At 40.8% G+C, this 23377-nt stretch overlaps 1 protein-coding gene across 9 annotated transcripts in view; it reads right to left on the bottom strand.

Annotated features, from left to right (window-relative positions):
• Positions 1 to 23377, bottom strand: part of mecom (MDS1 and EVI1 complex locus) — a 992273-nt gene that overhangs the window by 30941 nt on the left and 937955 nt on the right. For all 9 annotated transcript variants that reach the window (XM_059651242.1, XM_059651246.1, XM_059651243.1 and 6 more), the window contains 3 exons: positions 19972 to 20049; positions 15093 to 15262; positions 3599 to 3743 (listed from right to left, as the gene is read on the bottom strand). In XM_059651242.1, coding sequence (XP_059507225.1) covers positions 3599 to 3743; positions 15093 to 15262; positions 19972 to 20049 — 393 coding nt within the window. The remainder of the gene's footprint in view (positions 1 to 3598; positions 3744 to 15092; positions 15263 to 19971; positions 20050 to 23377) is intronic.

The raw sequence follows: 23377 nt of genomic DNA, 5'->3' as shown, positions 1-23377 counted from the left end.
CTGGACTCCCCATCAACGGAAACATACTTCCTGCCTCCAGATTGTCCAATCCCTTAATAATCTTATATGTCTCAATCAGATCCCCTCTCATCCTCCTAAACTCAAGTGTATACAAGCCCAGTCACTCCAATCTTTCAACATATGAGAGTCCCGCCATTCTGGGAATTGACCTCGTGAACCTACGTTGCACTCCCTCAATCACAAGAATGTCCTTCCTCAAATTTGGAGACCAAAACTGCACACAATACTCCAGGTACGGTCTCACCAGGGCCCTGTTCAGCTGCAGAAGGACCTCTTTGCTCCCATACTCAATTCCTCGTGTCATGAAGATCAGCATGCCATTAGCTTTCTTCACTGCCTGCTGTACCTGCATGTTTGCTTTCATTGATTGGTGTACAAGAACACCCAGATCTCATTGAACTTCCCCTTTAACTAACTTGACACCATTTAGATAGTAATCTGCCTTCCTGTTCTTGCCATCAAAGTGGATAACCACACATTTATCCACATTAAGCTGCATCTGCCATGCATCCGTCCACTCACCTATCCTGTCCAAGTCACCCTGTATTCTCATAACATCTTCTGGTGTGTAGCTTCTACAATGTATAACTTATGAGAACATTTTTCAATGGAATGCTTCTGAGGATTATTCCCATTTCTAGCACTGAACAAATTGATCTGTAATTCTGAAGATTATGCCAAATGTCTTTTATTTTTAAAAAAATTCATAGTGAGTTAGATTTTCTAAAGAATGGCAATGTCCCCCAGATTGTAACTCCACTCTTTCTTTCTTGTTCCACAGGAGAGCTGCACATTTCTGACACAAAAGGAAACCCTCAGAAATAAGGAGGTGCACTTCCATTGTCAAAGTTTCCTTCTAGTGCGAAACAGTCAGGGGCTGGCAAACTACATCTCCCTTTTCACAGCAGTCAGTTTTAGATTCTGAAACTTAAAAAGGTCCAGAAACAGAGATAGCCACTTCAACAACTGTTACTTAAAGGAATCTGTACATCAGGTAACTCTGTGATAAGGATGGCAGGAAGGAAAGGTACCAGTTGGGTAAGGAGTAGGGTACTAGTTAGGTAGAGGAAAGAGGCTAGATAGATAGATGACAAGTGTGGAGGGTGTAATATGCCAAGTGGGTGAAGTGATGAATTACTTTGAGTAGGGCAGGGGTGGGTGGGAGATAACAGGTATGTTGGCGAGGGGGCATCTTGTCTCTAGGCTGAGATGGGGACATGTCCAGGATTGAGTCAAGTCTGGAGCTGGGGGTTGAATTTGAGGCTGGTTTAGGTGTGGCAATAAGATAGGAGCAACAATATGGACCTGAAAGGGTGATTCTGCTTTCTCTCCACAGATGCTGTCATACCTGCAGAGTTTCTCCAGCAACCTCTCTTTTTGATTCAGATTTCTAGCATCTGAAGGTCTTGGTTTTATTACCTCTAATGGCTTCCCAGCTTATCAATTGTACTTGAATAGCACAGAACATAGAGCATAGAACATAGAACATTACAGCACAGTGCAGGCCCTTCGGCCCTCGATGTTGTGCCGACCTGTCATACCGATCTCAAGCCCATCTAACCTACACTATTCCATGTATGTCCATATGCTTATCCAATGATGACTTAAATGTACCTAAAGTTGGCGAATCTACTACCATTGCAGGCAAAGCGTTCCATTCCCTTACTACTCTCTGAGTAAAGAAACTACCTCTGACATCTGTCCTATATCTTTCACCCCTCAATTTATAGCTATGCCCCCACGTGCTCGCCGTCCCCATCCTAGGAAAAGGGCTCTCCCTATCCACCCTATCTAACCCTCTGATTATTCTATATGTTTCAATTAAGTCACCTCTCAACCTTCTTCTCTCTAATAAAAACAGCTTCAAGTCCCTCAGCCTTTCCTCGTAAGAGCTTCCCTCCATACCAGGCAACATCCTAGGAAATCCCCTCGGCACCCTTTCCAAAGCTTCCACATCCTTCTTATAATGCGGTGACCAGAACTGTACACAATACTCCAAGTGCGGCCGCACCAGAGTTTTGTACAGCTTCACCATAACCTCTTGGTTCAGGAACTCGATCCCTCTATTAATAAAAGCTAAAACACTGTACGCCTTCTTAACAGCCCTGTCAACCTAGGTGGCAACTTTCAAGGATCTGTGTACATGGACACCGAGATCTCTCTGCTCATCTACACTACTAAGAATCTTACCATTAGCCCAGTACTTTGCCTTCTGGTTACTCCTACCAAAGTGCATCACCTCACACTTGTCTGCATTAAACTCCATTTGCCACCTCTCAGCCCAGCTCTGCAGCTTATCTATGTCTCTCTGCAACTTACAGCATCCTTCGTCACTCTCCACAACTCCACCGACCTTAGTGTCGCCTGAACTTACATTGCCCTTTACTCCTTAGGTGTCTATGAGCTACACTCTGTACAACCAAGCTACCAAACTACTGTGTGTCCCATGAGCATCTGGAATACAGTCAGTTTTCTTGTAGATGCATGTGATTTTGTGAGGCGCTTTGTTAATCGTATTCAGTCTTTGTATTTTTTGCATAAAATTGAAGGTCTGAGTAATTCACAATCACGATGAGTTGATTTTGCCAGACTTCCGAGAGACTGCTTTAATTGATCCCTCAAAAGTTGTAACCTGTGCACTGCCAGACTAATCCTCTGACACAGCATAGATGTATTCAGTTATCACTTGTAAATTCGATTACATGAAAGAAAAATTAAACAGCTAACTTTACCTACTTAATGACACATGAATACACATTATAACTGAGTGCTTAAGGATATATGATTCAATTACAAGCAATATATTAAAATAACAACATTTTGTTGATACAATGATGCCAGAATTATCCTTTTGATTTTAATGCTTGTAATGAGCTACAGGTGTAAATGATTAAAAATGGAATATCCTTTTTCAGTGCTGTTCTCAATGCTGTAACTCCATGGACAGACTGCTACATCTGTAAAATGAGACCAGGCCACAGATTTATTAAAATCACTTTTTGATTGTGATGAGGTAATTGTGTGCTGAGTGAATAAGTACTGAAGCAATTTTCACAAGTGGACAAAATCTTTTCGCTTTGACAAGGCCAAGGCAACTTGCAGAGTATGAACAAAAAGTTTTCTTTTCTTCAAATCTTTGTGTTCTTTTTCTCTGCAGGAGTTTGTTTTTTATCTTTTCCTTCACCTTCATCTTTGTGAGCACCAAAAAAGTTTCCCTGAGTCAAAATCACGAAGGGCTGCTCTTCTTGGTCATTATCGATTCTATTCCTGACCCAGCCCCTGATGGACTGTAGTTTGAATGTAAACCACTATCTCTGCTGGGCTATATCTGCTCCATCCTCAGATCTGATAAACGTGATCTGATGGCCAGTTATAATTGCAGATATCATGTTTCTGGAGTACTTAATAATGATTAACACATTTACATGCTATTACATTTTAACACTGATGCTGTGATTGACAAAGATGGTGAAAATAATACAACAAAAATCAATTAGCCTGCACTTTGAATAAGGCAGCAAAAATGTTTCCAATATGGAAACTACTAAATACTTTGTCACCAAGTCCTGTTCCTTACCTCTCCTCCAAGTGTCCTGGGGAATGTTCAGTGTAGTTGCTGTTTCCAATGAAATTCCGTATTTCTGTAAAATAGGAATCTTCCTTGTCATCCAAAATGGCACTGCTGCTATCTATTTCGGAATGAGGTGAAGATGTCGCGGTACCTGTTGAAAATTGACAATGTTGAAATTTTTAAGTTTTTGACTGGGGTGCAGTCGCTTAAAAAGAGGGGGAAATTGTTAGAACATATTTTTAAAAATCTGGAATTGTTTTAATCCAGTAGTTACCATGGGAAAAGCTGTAAAGATAGAATTACAGGATTTCTCAGCAAAAACAAAGGTTAACCTGTTTTCCATCCCATTGAAATGATCAAACAGCTTGATCATGAAAAAATCTTAAATTGAAAACCAACTCCCATCATCAGTGCCAATCTGCACAACTTCACAATGTAAGGTTTTTGTGGTGGGGATACTGAGCAATTTTCTTCAGACTTCACCTGTTTCTTGACCATAACTTATTGGGTGTTTGGTAGAAATGCAACTTTCATGTGTGAAGGAGGTAGCTAAATTTCCACTGATGTGACACTGGTGGAACAGCAGATGGTCTGAGGATACTCACCCCAACCATCCCCAATGCTAGTGTATGCAGCCCAAGAAGAAAATTACAGGGAACTGGTGATGTTGAAATGTGTGGGTCCTGAAATTATGCAGTGAGATATTAATTGAAAGTTTAAAAATATTCATCCAAATTGACCTTGCAACTATTCCTGGAAGGAGGCATTGACATATTTATTGAAAACAATTTAAGAGCTTAGCTAATATTTGGTGTGTGTATATGAAGTGTGGGAATACTAATAGATTTGGGGCACCAATTTCACTGACTGGCTATTAATTGCAAAGAAAAACAGGGGGTCTGTTGTATTTGTGAAGAAGAATCTGACACTGCAAGCTAGTGTACACAGTGATTCAATCACCATTGCCAATGAATTGCCACAAATGCACATGAAGCTCATAAGCAAAGTTAAAATCTAAAGAATGAACAGAAACAAAAATGTTGTGCACTGGCTCAGTCTCGAAGCAGATGTTTGGAAGAGGGCTGTTCTTGTCTGCTCCAAGTATAGAACATGCCTTTGATATGGTAACTGTAGCCCCTTTAGGATTTGCTCAGCATTAACTGCAATGCTGTGAGAGTCCAGTATACTTCTGCCTTTCTTTTATAGTTGGGCTTTCATCATTGATATTGTTTCACTGACAAGCATTTCCCCTGTTTACGACTATTAAGAAATGTCTGGCCAGAGAAGATGAAAAAAATTTATGACCATAAAACATCAGCTGATAGTGTACTTGTCCAACACCTATTTTCACTGGACCAAAATGACATTTCATACTGGCTAGGATCCAGTTATACCATGTCAGTGTAATACACTGGCTGCAGGGACCTGTTGTGCCAAAGTAAGCAATCATGATCATCCTGTTTCTTGTCGAACTTCTACTTTCAATTAGAAATAGAAGAATGATTATGCTGGCTGCTGCTTGAGAGAAATAATGTTTTGACTTGACATTTATAGAAATATAATGGATATGGATAGCATTGACTGAATAACAACTACAGTGTGCCATTGCTCAATGGTTTTCAGGTAAATAGCAGGAGACCTTGGCAGCCATGTTCAGCTATGCAGCTAGGTTTCAGTGTTGTAGAGACATCATTACAGGAACTTAGAATTAGATTAGATTAGATTCCCTACAGTGTGGAAACTGGCCCTTCGGCCCAACAAGTCCACACTGCCCCTTGAAGCATCTCACCCAGACCCATCCCCCTATAACCCACACACCCCTGAACACTATGGGCAATTTAGCATGGCCAATCCACCTAACCTGAACATCTTTGGATTGTGGGAAGAAACCGGAGCACCCGGAGCAAACCCACACAGACATGAGGAGAATGTGCAAACTCCACACAGACAGTTACCCGAGGCTGGAATCGAACCTGGGTTCTTGGTGCTGTGAGGCTGCAGTGCTAACCACTGAGCCACCGTGCCGCCCCAAATTGGGGGGGAGTGAATGTTAACCCATCCCAACAGGAAAGAAGGGGAAATGAGGACTTCAGAGTGTCCAGATTTATGACCCCACTTTGACGAGAGTACTACTAGCTACCGTAGTAACCCCTTATGGTGTGTGAACTGCCAAGGCAGGCAATAGCAGCAAAAGGAGACACTTCTTCTAAAAAAGTTTGAGGCTGAGAGGAGGCATTTTCATCAGCAGATGAAAGCACATCTGACTCTGTCAGAATGTTAAAGAACATTTACATGAAAAGTGCAAATTTCAATGTGAGGAATTAGAAGGAATGCTCCAAAATGAAACGTTTGCCCCTACATTCCCTCATGACATTTGTCCATACTCTCCTTTCTCCACACCTATGGCAGAGATGGCAGGCTGCCAGATAGCAGCACTGGCAACTACATACACCAGGCTGTAATGACAATAGGAAGGATGGAGAAAATGGTAAAGAGACAGGCTCACTCTAAATGACTAACCTTCAAATCACTCCAATTATTAGACAGGATATAACAGGAGATAGACAGATAGAGGCGACTTTGCAGCTAGCGTTAAGAAATCAAAAAGCATTAAAGCTTGTTCTGGGAGTCTATAAACTTTGGAGCTGGAGAAGCACAGCAGGTTCGGACAGCATCGAAAGTCAACGTTTCAACATCCAGGTGAAGGATTCAGACCCAAAACGTTGACTGTTCTGCTCCTCCAATGCTGTCTGAACTGCTGTGCTTTTCTAGCTTCACGTTTTATCAACTCTGACTTCCAAAATCTGCGGTCCTTACTGCCTCCTAAGCTTGTTCTGGGAGTTGTGTTTCGGACTTTGCTAGTACCGGGTTGTGGTAGACTGTACAAATACAGACATTACAAAAATGTGTAGCAAAGCCGAAAGTGGTTACAAATGTGAGAATTTAACTTTCACATAGATTGGGATTAACAGACATATATATCAGAAAGGCAGTAAATTTATTGAGTGCACCAGGGATTAGCTTTCTGAAGCAAAATCTTCTCGGACCAACAAATGGCAGACAATATTAGATGTGGCAAAGAACCAGATTTAGATCGCAACCTAACGTGTGAATTTAAATAATCAATGAATATATCATGAATGCATTAAAAATTGTGGATGAAAAACAGAAATGTGAAACTGCAAAGAAGATTCTAGGCCGAGTTTAATGGGAAAACATAAGTTGAAGACTGTCCATAATAAACTGAAAATCCATTCATGTGTAAAAGGATAGAAGCTCAGTTGGAGGAATTCAAAATGTAATGTGAAACAGTTCGAATTTATTTTTCTGGAATGAAAGAGTCTTGCTTGCCAAAAAGAATAGCATGGACAACTAAAACAAAGTAGGAAGAAGCATAAAACTAAAGAAAAGAAGACAAAACATTAATCAAAAAGCACAGATTCTGGTAAAATGGAAAGATACAAAGAATAGCAAAGGATAACAGCAAAGGAGTTACAAAAAATGGAAGATGAGAAGAAACTGGAAAAGGATATCAAACCAATACAAGAACATTTTACAATTACATCATAGAATCCCTACAGTGTGGAAGCAGGCCATTCAGCCCATTGAGTCTGCAATGATCCTCTGAAGAGCATCCCACCTAGACACACTCCCTACCTTTTTCCCATGACTAACTCGCATAGCCTGCACATCTCCTAAAAACTATGGGCAATTTAGCATGGCTGATAATGGCTAACCTGCACATCTCTGGATTGTGAGAAGAAATTGGAGCACCCGTAGGAAATCCACTCAGACACGGGGAGAATGTGCCAACTCTACACAGACAGTCACCTGAGGTTGGAATCGAACCCAGGTTCCTGGTGCTGTGAGGCTGCAGTGCTAATCGCTGTGCCGCTGTGCTGCCCTTCAGGAATTTTTTTTTAAAAAGGCATAGGATCTAGGTGTCACTGGCGAGGCCATTATTTATTTCCCAGTCTGCAATTTCCAACAAGAAGGTGATGGTGAGCGGCCTTCTTGAGCTGCTGTAGTCCATGTGGTGTGGTGACATGTGTTAGGGAGGGAATTCCAGGATTCAATCCAGCAACACTGAAGTAAAAGCAATACTTTTCCATATCAGAATGGTGTGTGGTTTGAAGGAGAACTTGCAGATGATGGTTCAGCAATATTCCTGCAATAGTACTGATGATATCTGCTCCAAAATGAGCCAAAATTGTTAATGTCCAGTTACAACACTAGTGCAGCAATATTGTCAAGGCCCTTAGCAATGGCAATATCCGGTTTCAAGAAATCATGTGGCGTGAATAAAATTATCTGCAGATTGCCATCAGTAATGCTGGGGACCTCAGGAGAAAGAAAAGATGGACCATTCACTTAATACTTCTGGCTGAAGATGCTTGCAAATTCTTAAATCTTGTATTCTGCACCTAGTGTTGGCCTCCCCCATCATTGATGGGGAATACCTGTAGCAGGACTGCAGAGCTTGGATCTGATCCATCGGTTGTGGAATCGCTTAGCTTTGTCTATCACTTGCTGCTTATGCTGTTTGGCGTGCAAGTAGTCCTGTTTTGTAGCTTCACCAGGTTGACATCTCATTTTTAGGCATGCTTGGTGCTGGTCCTGGCATGCCCTCCTGCATTCTCTATTGAATTACGGTGGATCCCCTGGTTTGATGACAACAATTCAAAGGGAGTATGCCAGGCTTGAGGTTCCGGTTTGTGGTTAATTACAATTCTGTTGCAGCTGATGCTCCACAGCACCTCATTGATGGCCAGTCTTGAACTGCTAGATCCATCTGAAATCTATCCCATTCCGGATGGTCATGGTGCCAGGCAACATATTTTGCTGTAAAGATTTGACTTCATCTCCACAAAGGCTGTACCTTGATCATTCATTCAATACAGTCATATACAAATGCATGCATAGACAATAGGCATTAGGTGCAGGAGTAGGCCATTCCGTCCTTCGAGCCAGCACCACCATTCATTAAGATCATGACTGATTATCCACAATTAATATCCTGTTCCTGCCTTATCCCCATAGCCCTTGATTCCACTATCTTTAAGAGCTCTATCCATCTCTTTCTTGAAACTATCCAGAGACTTGGCCTCCACTGCCTTCTGGGCAGGCCATTACATACATCCACCACTCTCTGAGTGAAGATGTTTCTCCTCAACTCTGTTCTAAATGGCCTACCTCTTATTTTTAAACTGTGTCCTCTGGTTCTGGACTCCCCATCAGCAAAAACATGCTTCCTACCTCCAGAGCGTCCAATCCCTTAATAATCTTATACATCTCAATCAGATCCCCTCTCATCCTTCTCAACTCAAGTGTATACAAGATAACAAAGTGTGAAGCTGGATGAACACAGTAGGCCAAGCAGCATCTCAGGAGCAAAAAAGCTGACGTTTCGGGCCTAGACCCTTCATCAACTTCACACTTTGTTATCTTGGATTCTCCAGCATCTGCAGTTCCCATTATCAAGTGTATACAAGCCCAGTCGCTCCAATCTTTCAACATATGAAAGTCCCGCCATTCCGGGAATTGACCTCGTGAACCTACCCTGCACTCCCTCAATAGCAAAAATGTCCTTCCTCAAATTTGGAGACCAAAACTGCACACAATACTCCAGGTGCGGTCTCACCAGGGTCCTGTACAGCTGCAGAAGGACCTCTTTGCTCCTATACTCAACTCCTCTTGTTATGAAGGCCAGCATGCCATTAGCTTTCTTCACTGCCTGCAGTACCTGCATGCTTGCTTTCATTGACTGATGCACAAGAACACCTAGATCTCATTGTATTTCCCCTTACCTAACTTGACGCCATTTAGTCAGTAATCTGCCTTCCTGCTCTTGCCACCAAAGTGGATAACCACACATTTATCCACATTAAACTGCATCTGCCATGCATCCGTCCACTCACCTAGCCTGTCCAAGTCACCCTGTATTCTCCTAACATCTTCCTCACATTTCACACTGCCACCCAGCTTTGTGTCATCAGGAAATTTGCAAATATTACTTTTAATGCCTTTGTCTATATCATTCATGTATATTGTAAACAGCTGCAGTCCCAGCACCGAACCTTGTGGTGCCCCACTGGTCACCGCCTGCCATTCTGAAAGGGAACCGTTTATCACTACTCTTTGCTTCCTGTCAGCCAGCCAATTTTCAATCCAAGTCAGTATTTTGCCCCCAATACCATGTGCTCTAATTTTGCTCACCAATCTCCTATGTGGGACTTGATCAAAGGCTTTCTGAAAGTCCTGGTCCACTACATCCACTGGCTCTCCCTTGTCTACCTTCATAGCTCCATCCTCAAAAAATTCCAGAAGATTAGTCAAGCACAATTTCACCTTCGTAAATCCAAGCTGACTCTGACCTATCCTGTTACTGCTATCCAAATGAGTTGTAATTTCATCTTTTATAATTGGCTCCAGCATCTTTCCCACCACTGACGTCAGGCTAACCAGTCTATAATTTCCTGTTTTCTCTCTCCCTCCTTTCTTGAAAAGTGGGGCAACATTAGCCACCCTCCAATCCACAGAGACTGATCCTGAATCTATAGAACATTGGAAAATGATTACCAATGCATCCTCAATTTCTAGAGCCACCTCCTTAAGTACCCTGGGATGCAGGCCATCAGGTCCCGTGGACTTATCAGCCTTCAGACTTAACAGTCTATCCAACACCATTTCCTGCCTAATATAAATAGCCTTCAGTTTGTCCATTACCCAAGGTCCTTCAGCCACTATTGCATCTGGGAGATTGCTTGTGTCTTCCCTAGTGAAGACAGATCCAAAGTACCTATTCAACTCTTCTGCCATTTCCTTGTTCCCCATTATAAATTCACCCATTTCTGACTTCAAGGGCCCAATTTTAGTCTTAACCATTTTTTTTTCTTTTCACATACCTAAAAAAGCTTTTACTATCCTCCTTTATATTTTTGGCCGGTTTTCCTTCGTACTTCATTTTTTTCTCTGTGTATTGCCTTTTTAGTTATCTTCTGTTACTCTTTAAAAGCTTCCCAGTCCTCTGGCTTCCCGCTCATCTTTGCTATGTTATACTTCTTCTCTTATCTTTACACAGCCCTTAACTTCCTTTAACCACAGGCAGATTTGAAAGATGAAGCTAAGAACTTCTTTCTCTCTTGCTGGTTCCCTTCCTACATGCCACAGCATCAGTCTTGCAGATGTATCCTTTAGGACTCAGCCAACTTGTTCAGTAGCTGAGCTACTCTTGGCAATAGACATTGAAATACCCCACTCAGAGTACATTCTGCATTCTTACCACCCTCAATGTTTCCTCCAAGTGATGTTCAATGAAGGAGAACACACTCACTGTGAAAAGAGTGGTTAGCACTGCAGCCTCACAGCGCCAGGGGCCCGGGTTCGATTCCTGCCTCGTGCGACTGTCTGTGTGGAGTTTGCACATTCTCCCTGTGTCTGCGTGGGTTTCCTCTGGGGGCTCCGGTTTCCTCCCACGTCTAAAGATGTGCAGGTTAGGTGGATTGGCCACACTAAATTGCCTATAGTGTTCAGGGGTGTGTGAGTTATAGGCGGATGGGTCTGGGTGGGATGCTTCAAGGGATGGTGTGGACTTGTTGGGCCAAAGGGCCTGTTTCGATACTGTAGGGAATCTAATCTAATCTAATCGAATCTAAAAAAACTGACAATCGTACTCTCAATCAAAAAAGGAAGTGATGAGTGTGCCGAACAAATTATATTGTGTCAATATTCACTTTCAAGGAAGTAGTTAGTATGACAAATAATGCAAAAAAAAACTACTACTGAATCAGGGACTCACCAAAGTTAATATATCAAAGGTAAGAGTAGTGAAGAAAACAATGGCACTGAAGAGTGATAATTCCCAAAGACAAGATAATTTCCATTCCAGAAGTTTAACATTAAGAACTCTGCAATTGCCCTCATTGTAATCTTCCAAAATTCTCTCCATTTAGGAATCATTCCCTTAGATTGAAAAGAAAAATGCTTGCCATTCACAATTTAAGCAACGAAGTGAAGGGAAACCTGAATATTATAAACAAATTTGTTGAATATTTGTTGTTAGAAAATTGCTAGCTTCTGTAATTAGGGTTATGATGATTGAACACTTTGTAGATTTTTCGTCATTTTGAGAGTTGACATGGAAACTGTAGTAAAATGACATCCCTGACAAACTTGAATGAATGTTTTGAAGCGCTGGCTAAAGTACTATACTTCAACAAAAAATGTCAAAGTATGTTATTTCTGTGAATTTCCAGAGACACTTGATAAAGTCAATCACAGATTTTGACTAGTGGCATCCCACAAGAATTTGTGTTGGGGCTTCAATTATTCATCGTATTTATTAATGATGGGATAGAAAGCCAGCTAACCAATTTGCTGATAACACATAGATAGCATTATAAGCAGTATATATGGAAGGATAAAAGTACAGAGATTGATAGGTTAACAGAATGAAAAAAAAATGCAGCAAATAGATTTCAAGGTAGGCAAATTTGAGGTTACTGACTTTGGATCTAAAAATAGTCAAATGAAGTTACTTTCTAAATCGTTAAAAGTTAGAAACACAGCAAGTCAGCCACAGATGGAATTCAGTCCAGAATTACAGGAGGTGATGCAACTGAGTAGGACAAAGAAGGATGAACGGCATGGGCCTGGTAAGCATTGAAAATCTGAGGCACTTTCGAATGCATGCCCACCAGTCCCTTCAGGTAACAGAACAGATGGATAAAGTGTTTAAGAAGGAATATGGGATATTTGCCTTTCATTAGCTATGGCACAGATTTTAAGAGCAGGGAAGTTATGCTGGAAAGAAAACAAAAGATGCTGGAAAAGCTCATCGGGTGCGACAGCATCAGTTGAGAGAAATCTGGGTTACTGTTCCTCAGACCCTCCCTTGGGTCACTCAACCCAAAACGTTAACTCTGATTTCTCTGCACCATGCTGCCACTTACTCAGCTTTTCCAGCAATTTCTATTTTTGTTTCTGATTTACAGCATCTACAGTTCTTTCTGAGGTTATGCTAGATCTGTAAAAACTGTTGGTCAGGTCACAGTGATGGTACTGTATGCAGTTCTGCAATCCATGTTACAAGAACCATGTAATTGCACTAGAGATGGGTAGAGAAGATTTACCATGATGTTAAAAACCGAAAAAAAAAAACTGTGAATGCTGTAAATCAGGAACAAAAACAGAAGTTGCTCAAAGAAGCAGCATCTGTGAAGAAAAAAATCAGTGTTAACATTTTGGGTCCAGCAACCCTTCATCAGTATCTGAGTTCTGAGGAAGGGTCACTGGACCTAACATGTCAACTCTGAGTTTTTTTTTGCAGATGTTGCCAGACCTGCTGAGCTTTTCCAGCAACTTCGGTTTTTTTTTAACGAGGATGTTGCCTGGGATGGAGAGTTTCACTTATGAAGAAAGTTTGGACAGGCTGAGGTTGTTTTTTTTCAAGCTGAGGAGATTGAAAGAGGATATGATTGAGATATTTTAAATTGTGAGGGATTCAGGTAGGGCAGGCAGGAAGGAACAAAAACAGAAATTGCTGGAAAAGCTCAACAGGTCTGGCAGCTTTTGTAGAGATAAATCAGAGTTAATGTTTCAGGTCGAGTAACCCTTACTCAGAACTCAGACAAAGAAGGAACTTGTTCCCTTGATAGCGGGATTTAAGGTAATGGGTAGAAGGTTTATGAGGATTTATGAGAAAATAACTTTCCATCCAGAGGATGGTGGGAGTCTGGAACTCACTGCCTATAAGTATGATAGAAACAGAGACACATATAACATTGAAGAAGTATTTAGATGTGCATTTGTGATGCCAAGTTATACAGTGCTGCAGGCCAAGTCTGGAAAATAGGATTAGAATAGGTAAGTGGTCGTTTTTGACTGACATAGTCCCGCTGGGCTGAAGGGCCCTTTTCTGTTCTGTCAATCTCTACAATTCTATGGACCCCACAAAATCATCTGAAAGACTAAAGAAAACGTTGTCATTTATATTTAGAAGTTTAGAATACAAGAGATTAGTAGCCACCCTTCAACTATACAAAGCCCTGGTTAGATCTCACCTGGAGCACTGTGTTCAGTTCTGGAAACCATATATTAGGGAGGATATAACTACTATGGTATGAGTGTGAAACAGAATACCAGAATGATACCTGAACTCTAAAATTAAGTTATGGGGAGAAATTGCAAAATCTCTACTATTCCCAGGGACTTTGATTGAAACTTTCAAGATGTTAAAGGAAACAGCTGGGATAAATAGAAAGAAACCATTTCCGCTGTCTGGGGAGTCTTGGATTAGGGGGCATTGTCTAAAAAAAAGAGATCTTGAAACCGTATAACTAGGAAGCATTTTTTAGATGAAAAAGATTGAAGTTCGGAACTCTCTTCCACAAAGAAAACCTGATGCTGGATCAATTCCTAAATTCAACATCTGAATTTACAGTTAATTAAAATGCATTAGAAGGAAATGGGACAAAGGTATAGCAACAGTCAGGTTATCAGTGAAAAGCAGAATGGATTTGAGGGGCTAAATGGCCCAATTTGATTTCTACATCATTGCTAGACAGACATGGACCACTTGATTTCCAGAAAGTAATTTGTAATTCAAACCCTCATTAATCCCCTTGTCACTTCTAAAATGAGCACTTCCGTACTAAACCAGCCACCCTCCAATCTATCACCATCCATTAACTTCAGTTTATTCAGAATTCTGCTGTTCAGATCCTATGCAGCTGCAGTTCACTGATATCCCCAATCTTCATTGACCCACTTTGGGTCCAGGTCTCCTAACACCTCAAAATTAAGATTTTTTTACCTCTGCGTTTAAAAGTCTTTACAGCCTTGCATCAGACACACCCTATTAAATTTCTTCATTAATTCACTCTTCTGCGCTCGTCTCTGGATACTTTCAAGAAAGAGATGGATACAGCTCTTAAAGATAGTGGAATCAAGGGTTATGGGGATAAGGCAGGAACAAGATCCTGATTGTGGATGATCAGCCATGATCATAATGAATGGTGGTGCTGGCTCGAAGGGCCGAATGGCCTACTCCTGCACCTATTGTCTATCTCCCTCCTCCTTAAATTCCAAACAACATTTTTTTTGGACCATTACTATTGTCTTTTTCCAATTATTCTTCAGTAAAGGACTTTAACTTTTTTTTACACAATTAATTAATTATCAATTAAAATTACAACGATTTTACTGTTTGTCTCCTATCTTTGTACCATGCCTGAACAAAAAGAGTAGTGAGGTGGCCTGCTTCTCGTGTCCAGTGTCACATAGTCAGTGCGCTGGGAGATAACTCACACTCTCATTTTCCTTTCCTTTGCAGGAAGTTATCAGCCTCTGATTGGGATTTCACTGCACATATGAAATCCATACTTAAACCCGGGAAGCTAATTTCCTTTGTGAAAAGAACAGCTTCAGTAAAATACTATATTCCTAAAGTTCAAAGACAAATCTCACTGCCAAAGCTCAAATCTTAGTTCTGATTACATACCTGACATGTTTCCATTTTCATGTTTTTTCAGATGTCGGTCCAGATTTGTCTGTTGACCAAAGCACCTATCACACAGGTGACACTTGAATGGTTTCTCCTTGTTGTGAATATTGCGAACGTGCCGTTGTAGATTGGAAGAGATACTGAATGAACGGTCACAGTATTTACACCTTTAAAAAAAAATCCTGGGTGAGAAACATTTCTTAAGATCGAGAATTATTTGTGGTATAACTCTCTGTCTTGAATGATAAAACGTACAAAATATAGTGGACAGAAAGCAATTAAGTCAGCAATTGAGATCTTGTACAATATAATGTCTAGAATCAAACTATTTTGTAAGTTTAAAGTACTTAAATTATACTTAAATGGAGTCCTATAAGATAATCTTGAAATATTACAGCCCTCAAAGCAAGGAAAGTTTATTTTAAATAAACGTATAACTGTTGGAAAACTTCTTTCAAGATTATTTCAAATTTGTGATAATCTTTTTTACTGTTCAAAGCATGTTATCCCAACAATTATAGCATGCTCACTGGCTGCCTTTTAAAGACCAAGAGAGATGGGTAAACTGGGCACTCTTCAGGAAGGAGCTTTTATTGTTTGGTTCATGGACAGAAATGTAACCGGAACACTCTATAACCCATATACGCTAACATAGTGCACTGAGCAAATCTTGGTTAGTACTCCTTGCCTACTGGGTACCCAGAATTTATTATAATATCTACACATGCAAAGGAATGGTGAAGTTAGGTTGTTTATTTTTAACCTATACTTTTAAGGCCTCAGGGTGTAGAAATTGATGGATGATTGATTAAACATTTTCTCCAGAGTAAAGGACAGGGAGTGAAACAGTAAGTAGTTTCCTCTCTCCTCTGCAAATGAATGTTGGTCTCCATGAAATGTTGGATCCTTTGGATGTCTTGCATTTTCACTTAATGTTAATGGGGAGCTGGGAGACAGTTAAAGTCACTGTTACATTAGGAAAAAACAGCTGGCTTCTAAATATAAGCAATTGACTGAGTTTTCGGGACAAACGGTAATTAAATCTATATGTTGACAGGGTTAGATAAAGTAGGATAGTGGGATGATCATTAACAATAACTTGAACTGACTGGGCTGTATGATGTGTTCCTGTCCTGTGGTTTCTATGGAATTCTGTGATTCATACCCCCATAGTAGACAGACAGATGGAGATGCAACACTGAATAATACAGTCACACGAAGGGCTCTGAAAAGTAATGAATTACAGAAGCTTCAGGTGGAAAGTTACATAATCAGGGCATGTGGCCCACAGTGTTTGCTTCTTTTTTTACCATGTATTTGAGTTTGCAGGGCCTCTATGATTCAATGTCTTCTAGGTAACAAGACACATTTAGCAATTGTTCAGTTTGCTCTATCCCATGTGATGCAGCTTCTAAAGAATGACAAACAAGGCCAAGATTTTTCATGCAAAATTATGTCCTGTGATTACATCTTTTCTTCTTCCACGATTAGCCTGTTCAATTGCCAGTCCCAAAGGAAGCACTGTTATCTTCTAAGAAAGATTGCAATAAACAGAGTAACTGTTTAATTCTGTGCCAGTGTGTGCAGTTTAGTCTATCAAGCTGGTACTTGAGGCATCAGTTTTCATACCCTCCAGTCATTTGGAGTCCCTTGAGTCTTTACTGTATTTCTCCCTAAGCTGTTACACAGACATAAAATAATTATAGTAACTGCTGTTTCTGGCAGATTACCAACAGACTTCATCACCCTTATTTTTCAACTTACTTCCTCTTGATGGCTTCAAAAAATACATCTGTCACATAATGAAGCATGGCGATTTTTCATTGTGAAAGTTATTTAATGCAGTACTAATTGTTTCAGTCTCACAAACATTAGAAAACATGTAATCTACGTCATGCTTATAGTTCTATATAAACCATGGAGGGTGCAGATCTGCTTCCCCACAGCCGCACATATTCAAGAGCGGTACAGCCTTGGGGCAGTCCGCATGGAATGTCCCAAATCATTTTTCTCTGTCTTATCGTTGAAAATCTCATTTTTGATTGCGCACTCTATAATTTGCATTGCACAGCATTTTAAAATGTTTCTACTGTTACAAGAATCTCTGTATTCATTAACCATAGGTTGCCCTTGGCTGGACTTTCCATAAGCAAATGCTACGTGCACGCACAAAGATGTTACAAAATCATGTTCTCTTTCCTAAGGCTTAGTGTAGGGAGTGTAAGCTAGAAGTAGACAAATGATTACGAGTATTTGCTGTAGATTAAATTAATCAAACACCCCTCATTATTGTCAAATAATGAAGCAGATTTTCAGTTAACTGGCTGCCCATGCACCAAACTGAGGTTGTGGACTGGCTGGTCATTACAGAACTTTTCTAATTTTCATTTCAAATAAGTGGAAGTGAGAATCAGATTGTTTCTTTCTTGGACTACTGAGCTACAATGCCAGTTTGGAGCCTGAGGCTTGGGCTAGGAAAGGGGGCTTTTGTGGTGCACAAGTTGGAAATCTACTGCAATTTGTTTGTTACATTTGCACATGTGTTACTGGTTATGTCTTTCTGTGAATGTAAGGTGTTACAGTCTAAAGAGAAGGTGCGTGGATTAACAGATACCACATGGTCCCTGCAATCTTCTGGACAGGCTTTACTAGCCTGAAGAGGTTGGAGAGGAATTTTCCAGAATTCTTTTCTCTTTATTTGTCCTGAATTTTTCTCTGCATTTTTGGCTTCCTCAAAGGTTAACAAACTGAAGTGGATGGGGTTTGGGTAATGTGATAATGGGAACTGCAGATGCTGGAGAATCCGAAATAACAAAGCGTGGAGCTGGATGAACACAGCAGGCCAAGCAGCATCTCAGGAGCACAAAAGCTGGCGTTTCGGGCCTAGACCCTTCATCAGAGAGGGGTCTCTGATGAAGGGTCTAGGCCCGAAACATCAGAGAGGGGTCTCTGATGAAGGGTCTAGGCCCGAAACATCAGCTTTTGTGCTCCTGAGATGCTGCTTGGCCTGCTGTGTTCATCTAGCTCCACACTTTGTTATCTGAGGTTTGGGTGACGCTGTTGGTACGGCACAGTTGTGGTGCATGTGGCAATTATGGAGTGTCTAACCATAAATAAGTGTTAGATCTTGGTGACCAAGCTATCAAAGCACTAGGCACAGTCTTGATGAAGGGCATAAACCCAAAACATTGATGTTCCTGCTCCTGATGTTGCCTGGTCTGCTGCGTTCGTCTAGCTCTGCACTGTATTGACTCTGACTCCAGCATGTGCAGTTCTTGCTGTCTCCCAGGCTATCAGAAGGAATAGACAGGCTGGTCTTTTCCTGCTGGCAATTGTCATATTTTTGTATGAACATTTAGGAGAGCAAAAGATATGGGCAATGTAATCGGCATTTAGAGATATTGCTCTGAAAAAATAATAATAAAACCAATTAAAATCTGGGTGACCAAGTGGATAAGTTGCTGAAAGGCCTAGACATTCAATAAAGAAATGCATTTACAAAGTGACTTTCATGGCCACAGAATGTTCGAAAGCAATTTGCAGCTAATAAAATACTTTTTGAAGCATGATTACTGTTGTAAAGTAGAAACTCAGCAGCCAATTTACACACAGAAACTTTCCATAAAAAGCAATGAGATAAAGACGTGACAAAATGGTTTTGGGCCATTAACTGAATGATAATATGGTCAGAACATTACAGATAACTCCCCTGCTGTTCACAGAAATAGTGTGGAGGGATTGTTTTGCACTCAACTGCCATACATCCTATTAATAAGGAAGTGTGCACGAGTGCGTGTATGTATATGCACATGCAGTGGGACTGAGGGTAATTGGCTGTAGACAAAACACCTTTTGAGATTTCTGGTCATGATCCTCCTACTCCATCTTACTGCAGGAAGTTTCAGAGGGATAGGTGTAATTTACGCATAGATTAAAGTGCCAGAATAAATGCATATGATTACTGAATTACATTCAGGAAAATATTCCAGAAAATCAAGATGGCGAATTCAATGAGAACTCGAAGGACCTCAAAGTTTGCACACGTGGGAGACGTTCTCTGGTAATGAGTGTATGTTTAGCACAAGTTCTAGCTTACTGCAAGAGAGTTTAATGAATTTTCAATGAAATGTAATGATAATTAAGTAATGTTTGCCACAAACATTCCTATTTGTGCTTTAAAATGTTTAATTACAATGGAGCTAGATTTGTTTTTTATTCATTCATGAGATGTGGGCACCATTGGCTAGACCAGTATTTACTGACCATCCCGAATTGCCCAATAGGCAATTAAGAGTCAACCACATTTCTGTGGGTCTGGAGTCACACGCAGGCCAGCCCAGGTGCGGACGACAGCTTACCCCCCTAAAGGGCATTAATGAATCAGATGGGCTTTTCTAACAATCAACAATGGATTAATGGTCATCATTGAATGCTTAATTCCAGATTTTTATTGAATTCAAATTCCACCACCTGCCATGGTAGGATTTGTACTTTGGGTCTCTAGATTAACAGCACAGCAATAATAACACTTGGCTATCATCTCCCTCTAAAGGTTCAGAGATTCAATACTGACATGTTGCTGGTTAAGTTTCATATGCTTATAAAACATGATTCACATCACGATATCCTTTTTACTTGCTGTGCCAATTTAATGGGATCCTTTAAAGCTTAGCATTCACCACAGTTCTCAGTGTGTGCTGTGAGGTACAATGTTTAAATTAGTTTTTCTTGCATTTGGTCATGTCCTTTAACTTCAGGGGTGTGTCTGTTTTTCAAAACTGCCTGATGAACACTTCAAGTCAGGAAGCAACTTCTACATGGCAACGGCTTAGAGCTGGGATGTTCTGCCAATTCCCAATAATATGCTTATTTTAACCTGTAAGGTTGCTCTCCAGTGTGTGTCCGAAGGTGCCGGGTCAGGTTTGCAGATCTTGGGAAAATCTTACCACAGTATCTGTTATGGGAAGAGAAACAAGATCAGACAGATTGTTATAAGGAACAGACATGGAATTCCATCCTGCATTACTTTGTTTGGTGCACAGGGAGTACGAAAAGCGATTTTTTTTAAAATGCCATTTATTTATAAATAATGATTCGAGTGGTTAATTTCATCTTGAAAGGAAACTTCTTTTTCTAATTACAGCAATCTGAATGTCATTAAGCAGGAAACAGAAAAGAGCTTTTCCTGGCAAATAAGTATTTTGGCTGTCACCTCCTGAAATCAGGAGCAAAAGGGGGTTTTCAGAAATGCTCAAGCTCCCTGCATACAAGGCACACAATTGTACATCCCCAATTGCTTTTTTGTACCAATACTCCCTTATTTCAGACTGATTTCAACAAAGTCTTCCCCTTTCTTCTATTCATCATCATTAAAAATATAGTTTCCTACAGGATCCCCACCAATGTCACTCTAAAACAGTGCAACCGGGAGGTGTGTAAGATTACCTGAAGTGATCAAATTTGATGTTCCCTCCTTGCCTGAATTGGGGTTTTAATCTGTGCTCATCATTTCATTATGATTATAGAATGGAGATTGGGTGAATTACTAATTGAAGAGGACAGCATTGGGGCCACACAAATGCCAAGCTATAACAATCGCCAATAAGAGATAAGCTAACCACCACTCCTTGACATTCAATGGTGGTAACATCACTGAATCCCAAACTATCAACGTTGTGGGAGTTATCATTAACTCAACTGGACTCACCACATAAACACAGTGGCTACAGGACCAGGTCAGTCAAGGAATACTGCAGCAAGTAACTCATCTCCTGAGTGTAATGGAATACTTCTCACTTTCCTGGACAAATGCAGCTCCAACTACACTCAAGAAGCTTGACACCATCCAGGACAATGCAGCCCGCTTGATTGGCACCACATCCACAAATATCCCACTCCCTCCACCACCGACACTCAGTAGCAACAGTGTGTACTATCTACAAGATGTTCTGCAGAAATTCACCATGGATTCTCAGATAGCACCTTCCAAACTCATGACCACCTCCATTTAGAAGGACAAGGGCAGCAGATACTATGGGAACACAACCACCTTCAAGTTCCGCTCCAAGTCACTCACCATCCTGACTTGGAAATAGACCACTGTTCCTTCACTGTCACTGGGTCAAAATCCTGGCATTCTCTCCCTAAGGGTATAATAGGTGGCAGGTGGACTGCAGCTGTTCAAAAAGGCAGCTTCCCACTACTGTCTCATGGGCAACTAGGGATGGGGGATAAATGCTAGCCAGCCAGCGACACCCACATCCCACAAATGAATAAAAAACACATCCCATCATCCAGAAACAGCAAGTGAATGGGGTTCTGAGGAAGGGTCACTAGGCCAGAAACATTAATTCTAATTAGCTCCACAGATTCTACCACACCTGCTGAGTTTTTCCAACAATTTATGTTCATGCTAATGACTCAGTGCCTTGTGTTCCTCTCAAAAACCACATGTGGATAATGTTTGTGTTCTGAAATTATATAATTACATCTAGACAAAACAAGAAAAAGACACAAGTAAAACCTTTTGATTCTCCTTTAAGTACACAATTTGCAAATAATAAAACTAGTCATGAATAAATAACTCAATCCAAGCAGTCTTCCAATTTGTTTACTGGGTGTAGTACCAGAGAAGTTGGAGTTTCACCAGAAAATACAGTCCTCATCAGACTGAAGTAAGAATACTGACATAGCAAGTGTACAATGTTCTTAGTACATCCAGTGTTCAGTAGACCACTACCAAAACAACATAGAACACATCAGATTGCAGTTACCTCCTGAGGGGTACAGCATAGCTCAGGCTAGAAATCTTCCAAAATATTCGCACTTGGAATACTGCGTCCAGTTCTGGGCGCCCTATTATAGGAAAGATGTGGATGCTTTGGAGAGGGTTCAGAGGAGGTTTACCAGGATGCTGCCTGGACTGGAGGGCTTATCTTATGAAGAGAGGTTGACTGAGCTCGGTCTCTTTTCATTGGAGAAAAGGAGGAGGAGAGGGGACCTAATTGAGGTATACAAGATAATGAGAGGCATAGATAGAGTCGATAGCCAGAGACTATTTCCCAGGGCAGAAATGGCTAGCACGAGGGGTCATAGTTTTAAGCTGGTTGGTGGAAAGTATAGAGGGGATGTCAGAGGCAGGTTCTTTACGCAGAGAGTTGTGAGAGCATGGAATGCGTTGCCAGCAGCAGTTGTGGAAGCAAGGTCATTGGGGTCATTTAAGAGACTGCTGGACATGCATATGGTCACAGAAATTTGAGGGTGCATCCATGAGGATCAATGGTCGGCACAACATTGTGGGCTGAAGGGCCTGTTCTGTGCTGTACTGTTCTATGTTCTATGTAAACCAAGTTGAAGGAGTTTATTGTAAGGGTCGTGCATTTTAATTTTTGTATTTTTAAAAACTGGGGACTGAAACAAGAAAGAGTTGTTTTAAACACTAGTGTTTGAAACAATGGCTGCAGTTTCAAAAGCAATTAACCTGGTCAAATGGTAGGAATTGTGTAAACTATTTTTTGGACAAGCATGAAGTGAAGTTCAGATTGCAGTCCATCAGTAGCTGTGTATTGATGCAGCTCTTGTTGGCAATAAGATGTTAGTTAGTCAGTAAACCAGCGACAGTTATCAGTGGCAGAGACTTCTTGCTTGCCAACAATTATGATTGGTTCTCATGTGGCTGAGCGGCATGGGGTTGGAAACAAGTTGCAAAGACACGGGGGGGGGGGGGGAGAGATAGAGAGAGAGAGAGAGAGAGAGAGCAAGAGAGGGAGAGAGAGAGAAAGTGATCAGATCAGAAACTGCCTGTTCTCAGCAGTTAAAAGCTCAGTCAATACCTGAAGAAAACCAGTTTCCTTTCCTACGGCAGTTGCTATGACTTCTGAATTGATTACACAGAAATGTTTTCTAAGTAAATCAGTCACTCTATACTTCATACAAACCATAAAAAGTTTCCAGAGACCGATAATGGATCGCCAAGGACATTGGGAATTGATGAAGGATAATTTCAATATCAGACCAATAAACTATCGTTCCAATTCTTCTGCATTCACCAATAAATTATTTTCCTCATTTGTACATTTTTTTTGTCGAACCATGGAACTAGCCTTCTCTGTTTCAAGAAAAGCAATCCTGGCCTCTCCATTCTCTCCTCTAGCCCTAGCAACTTTCTGGTAAATCTTCTGTGCACACTTTCCACAGCAATTATGTCCTTCCTCTAATGTAGTAAAAAGAACAGCACACAATACTTCAGCTGTGGCTTCACCAGTACCTTGTACAGTTTCATC

The sequence above is a fragment of the Stegostoma tigrinum genome, chromosome 14, assembly GCF_030684315.1.
Source record: "Stegostoma tigrinum isolate sSteTig4 chromosome 14, sSteTig4.hap1, whole genome shotgun sequence".
NCBI lineage: Eukaryota > Metazoa > Chordata > Chondrichthyes > Orectolobiformes > Stegostomatidae > Stegostoma > Stegostoma tigrinum.
The sequence above is the reverse complement of the archived record's forward strand: the minus strand, read 5'-3'. Positions and strand labels throughout refer to the sequence as shown.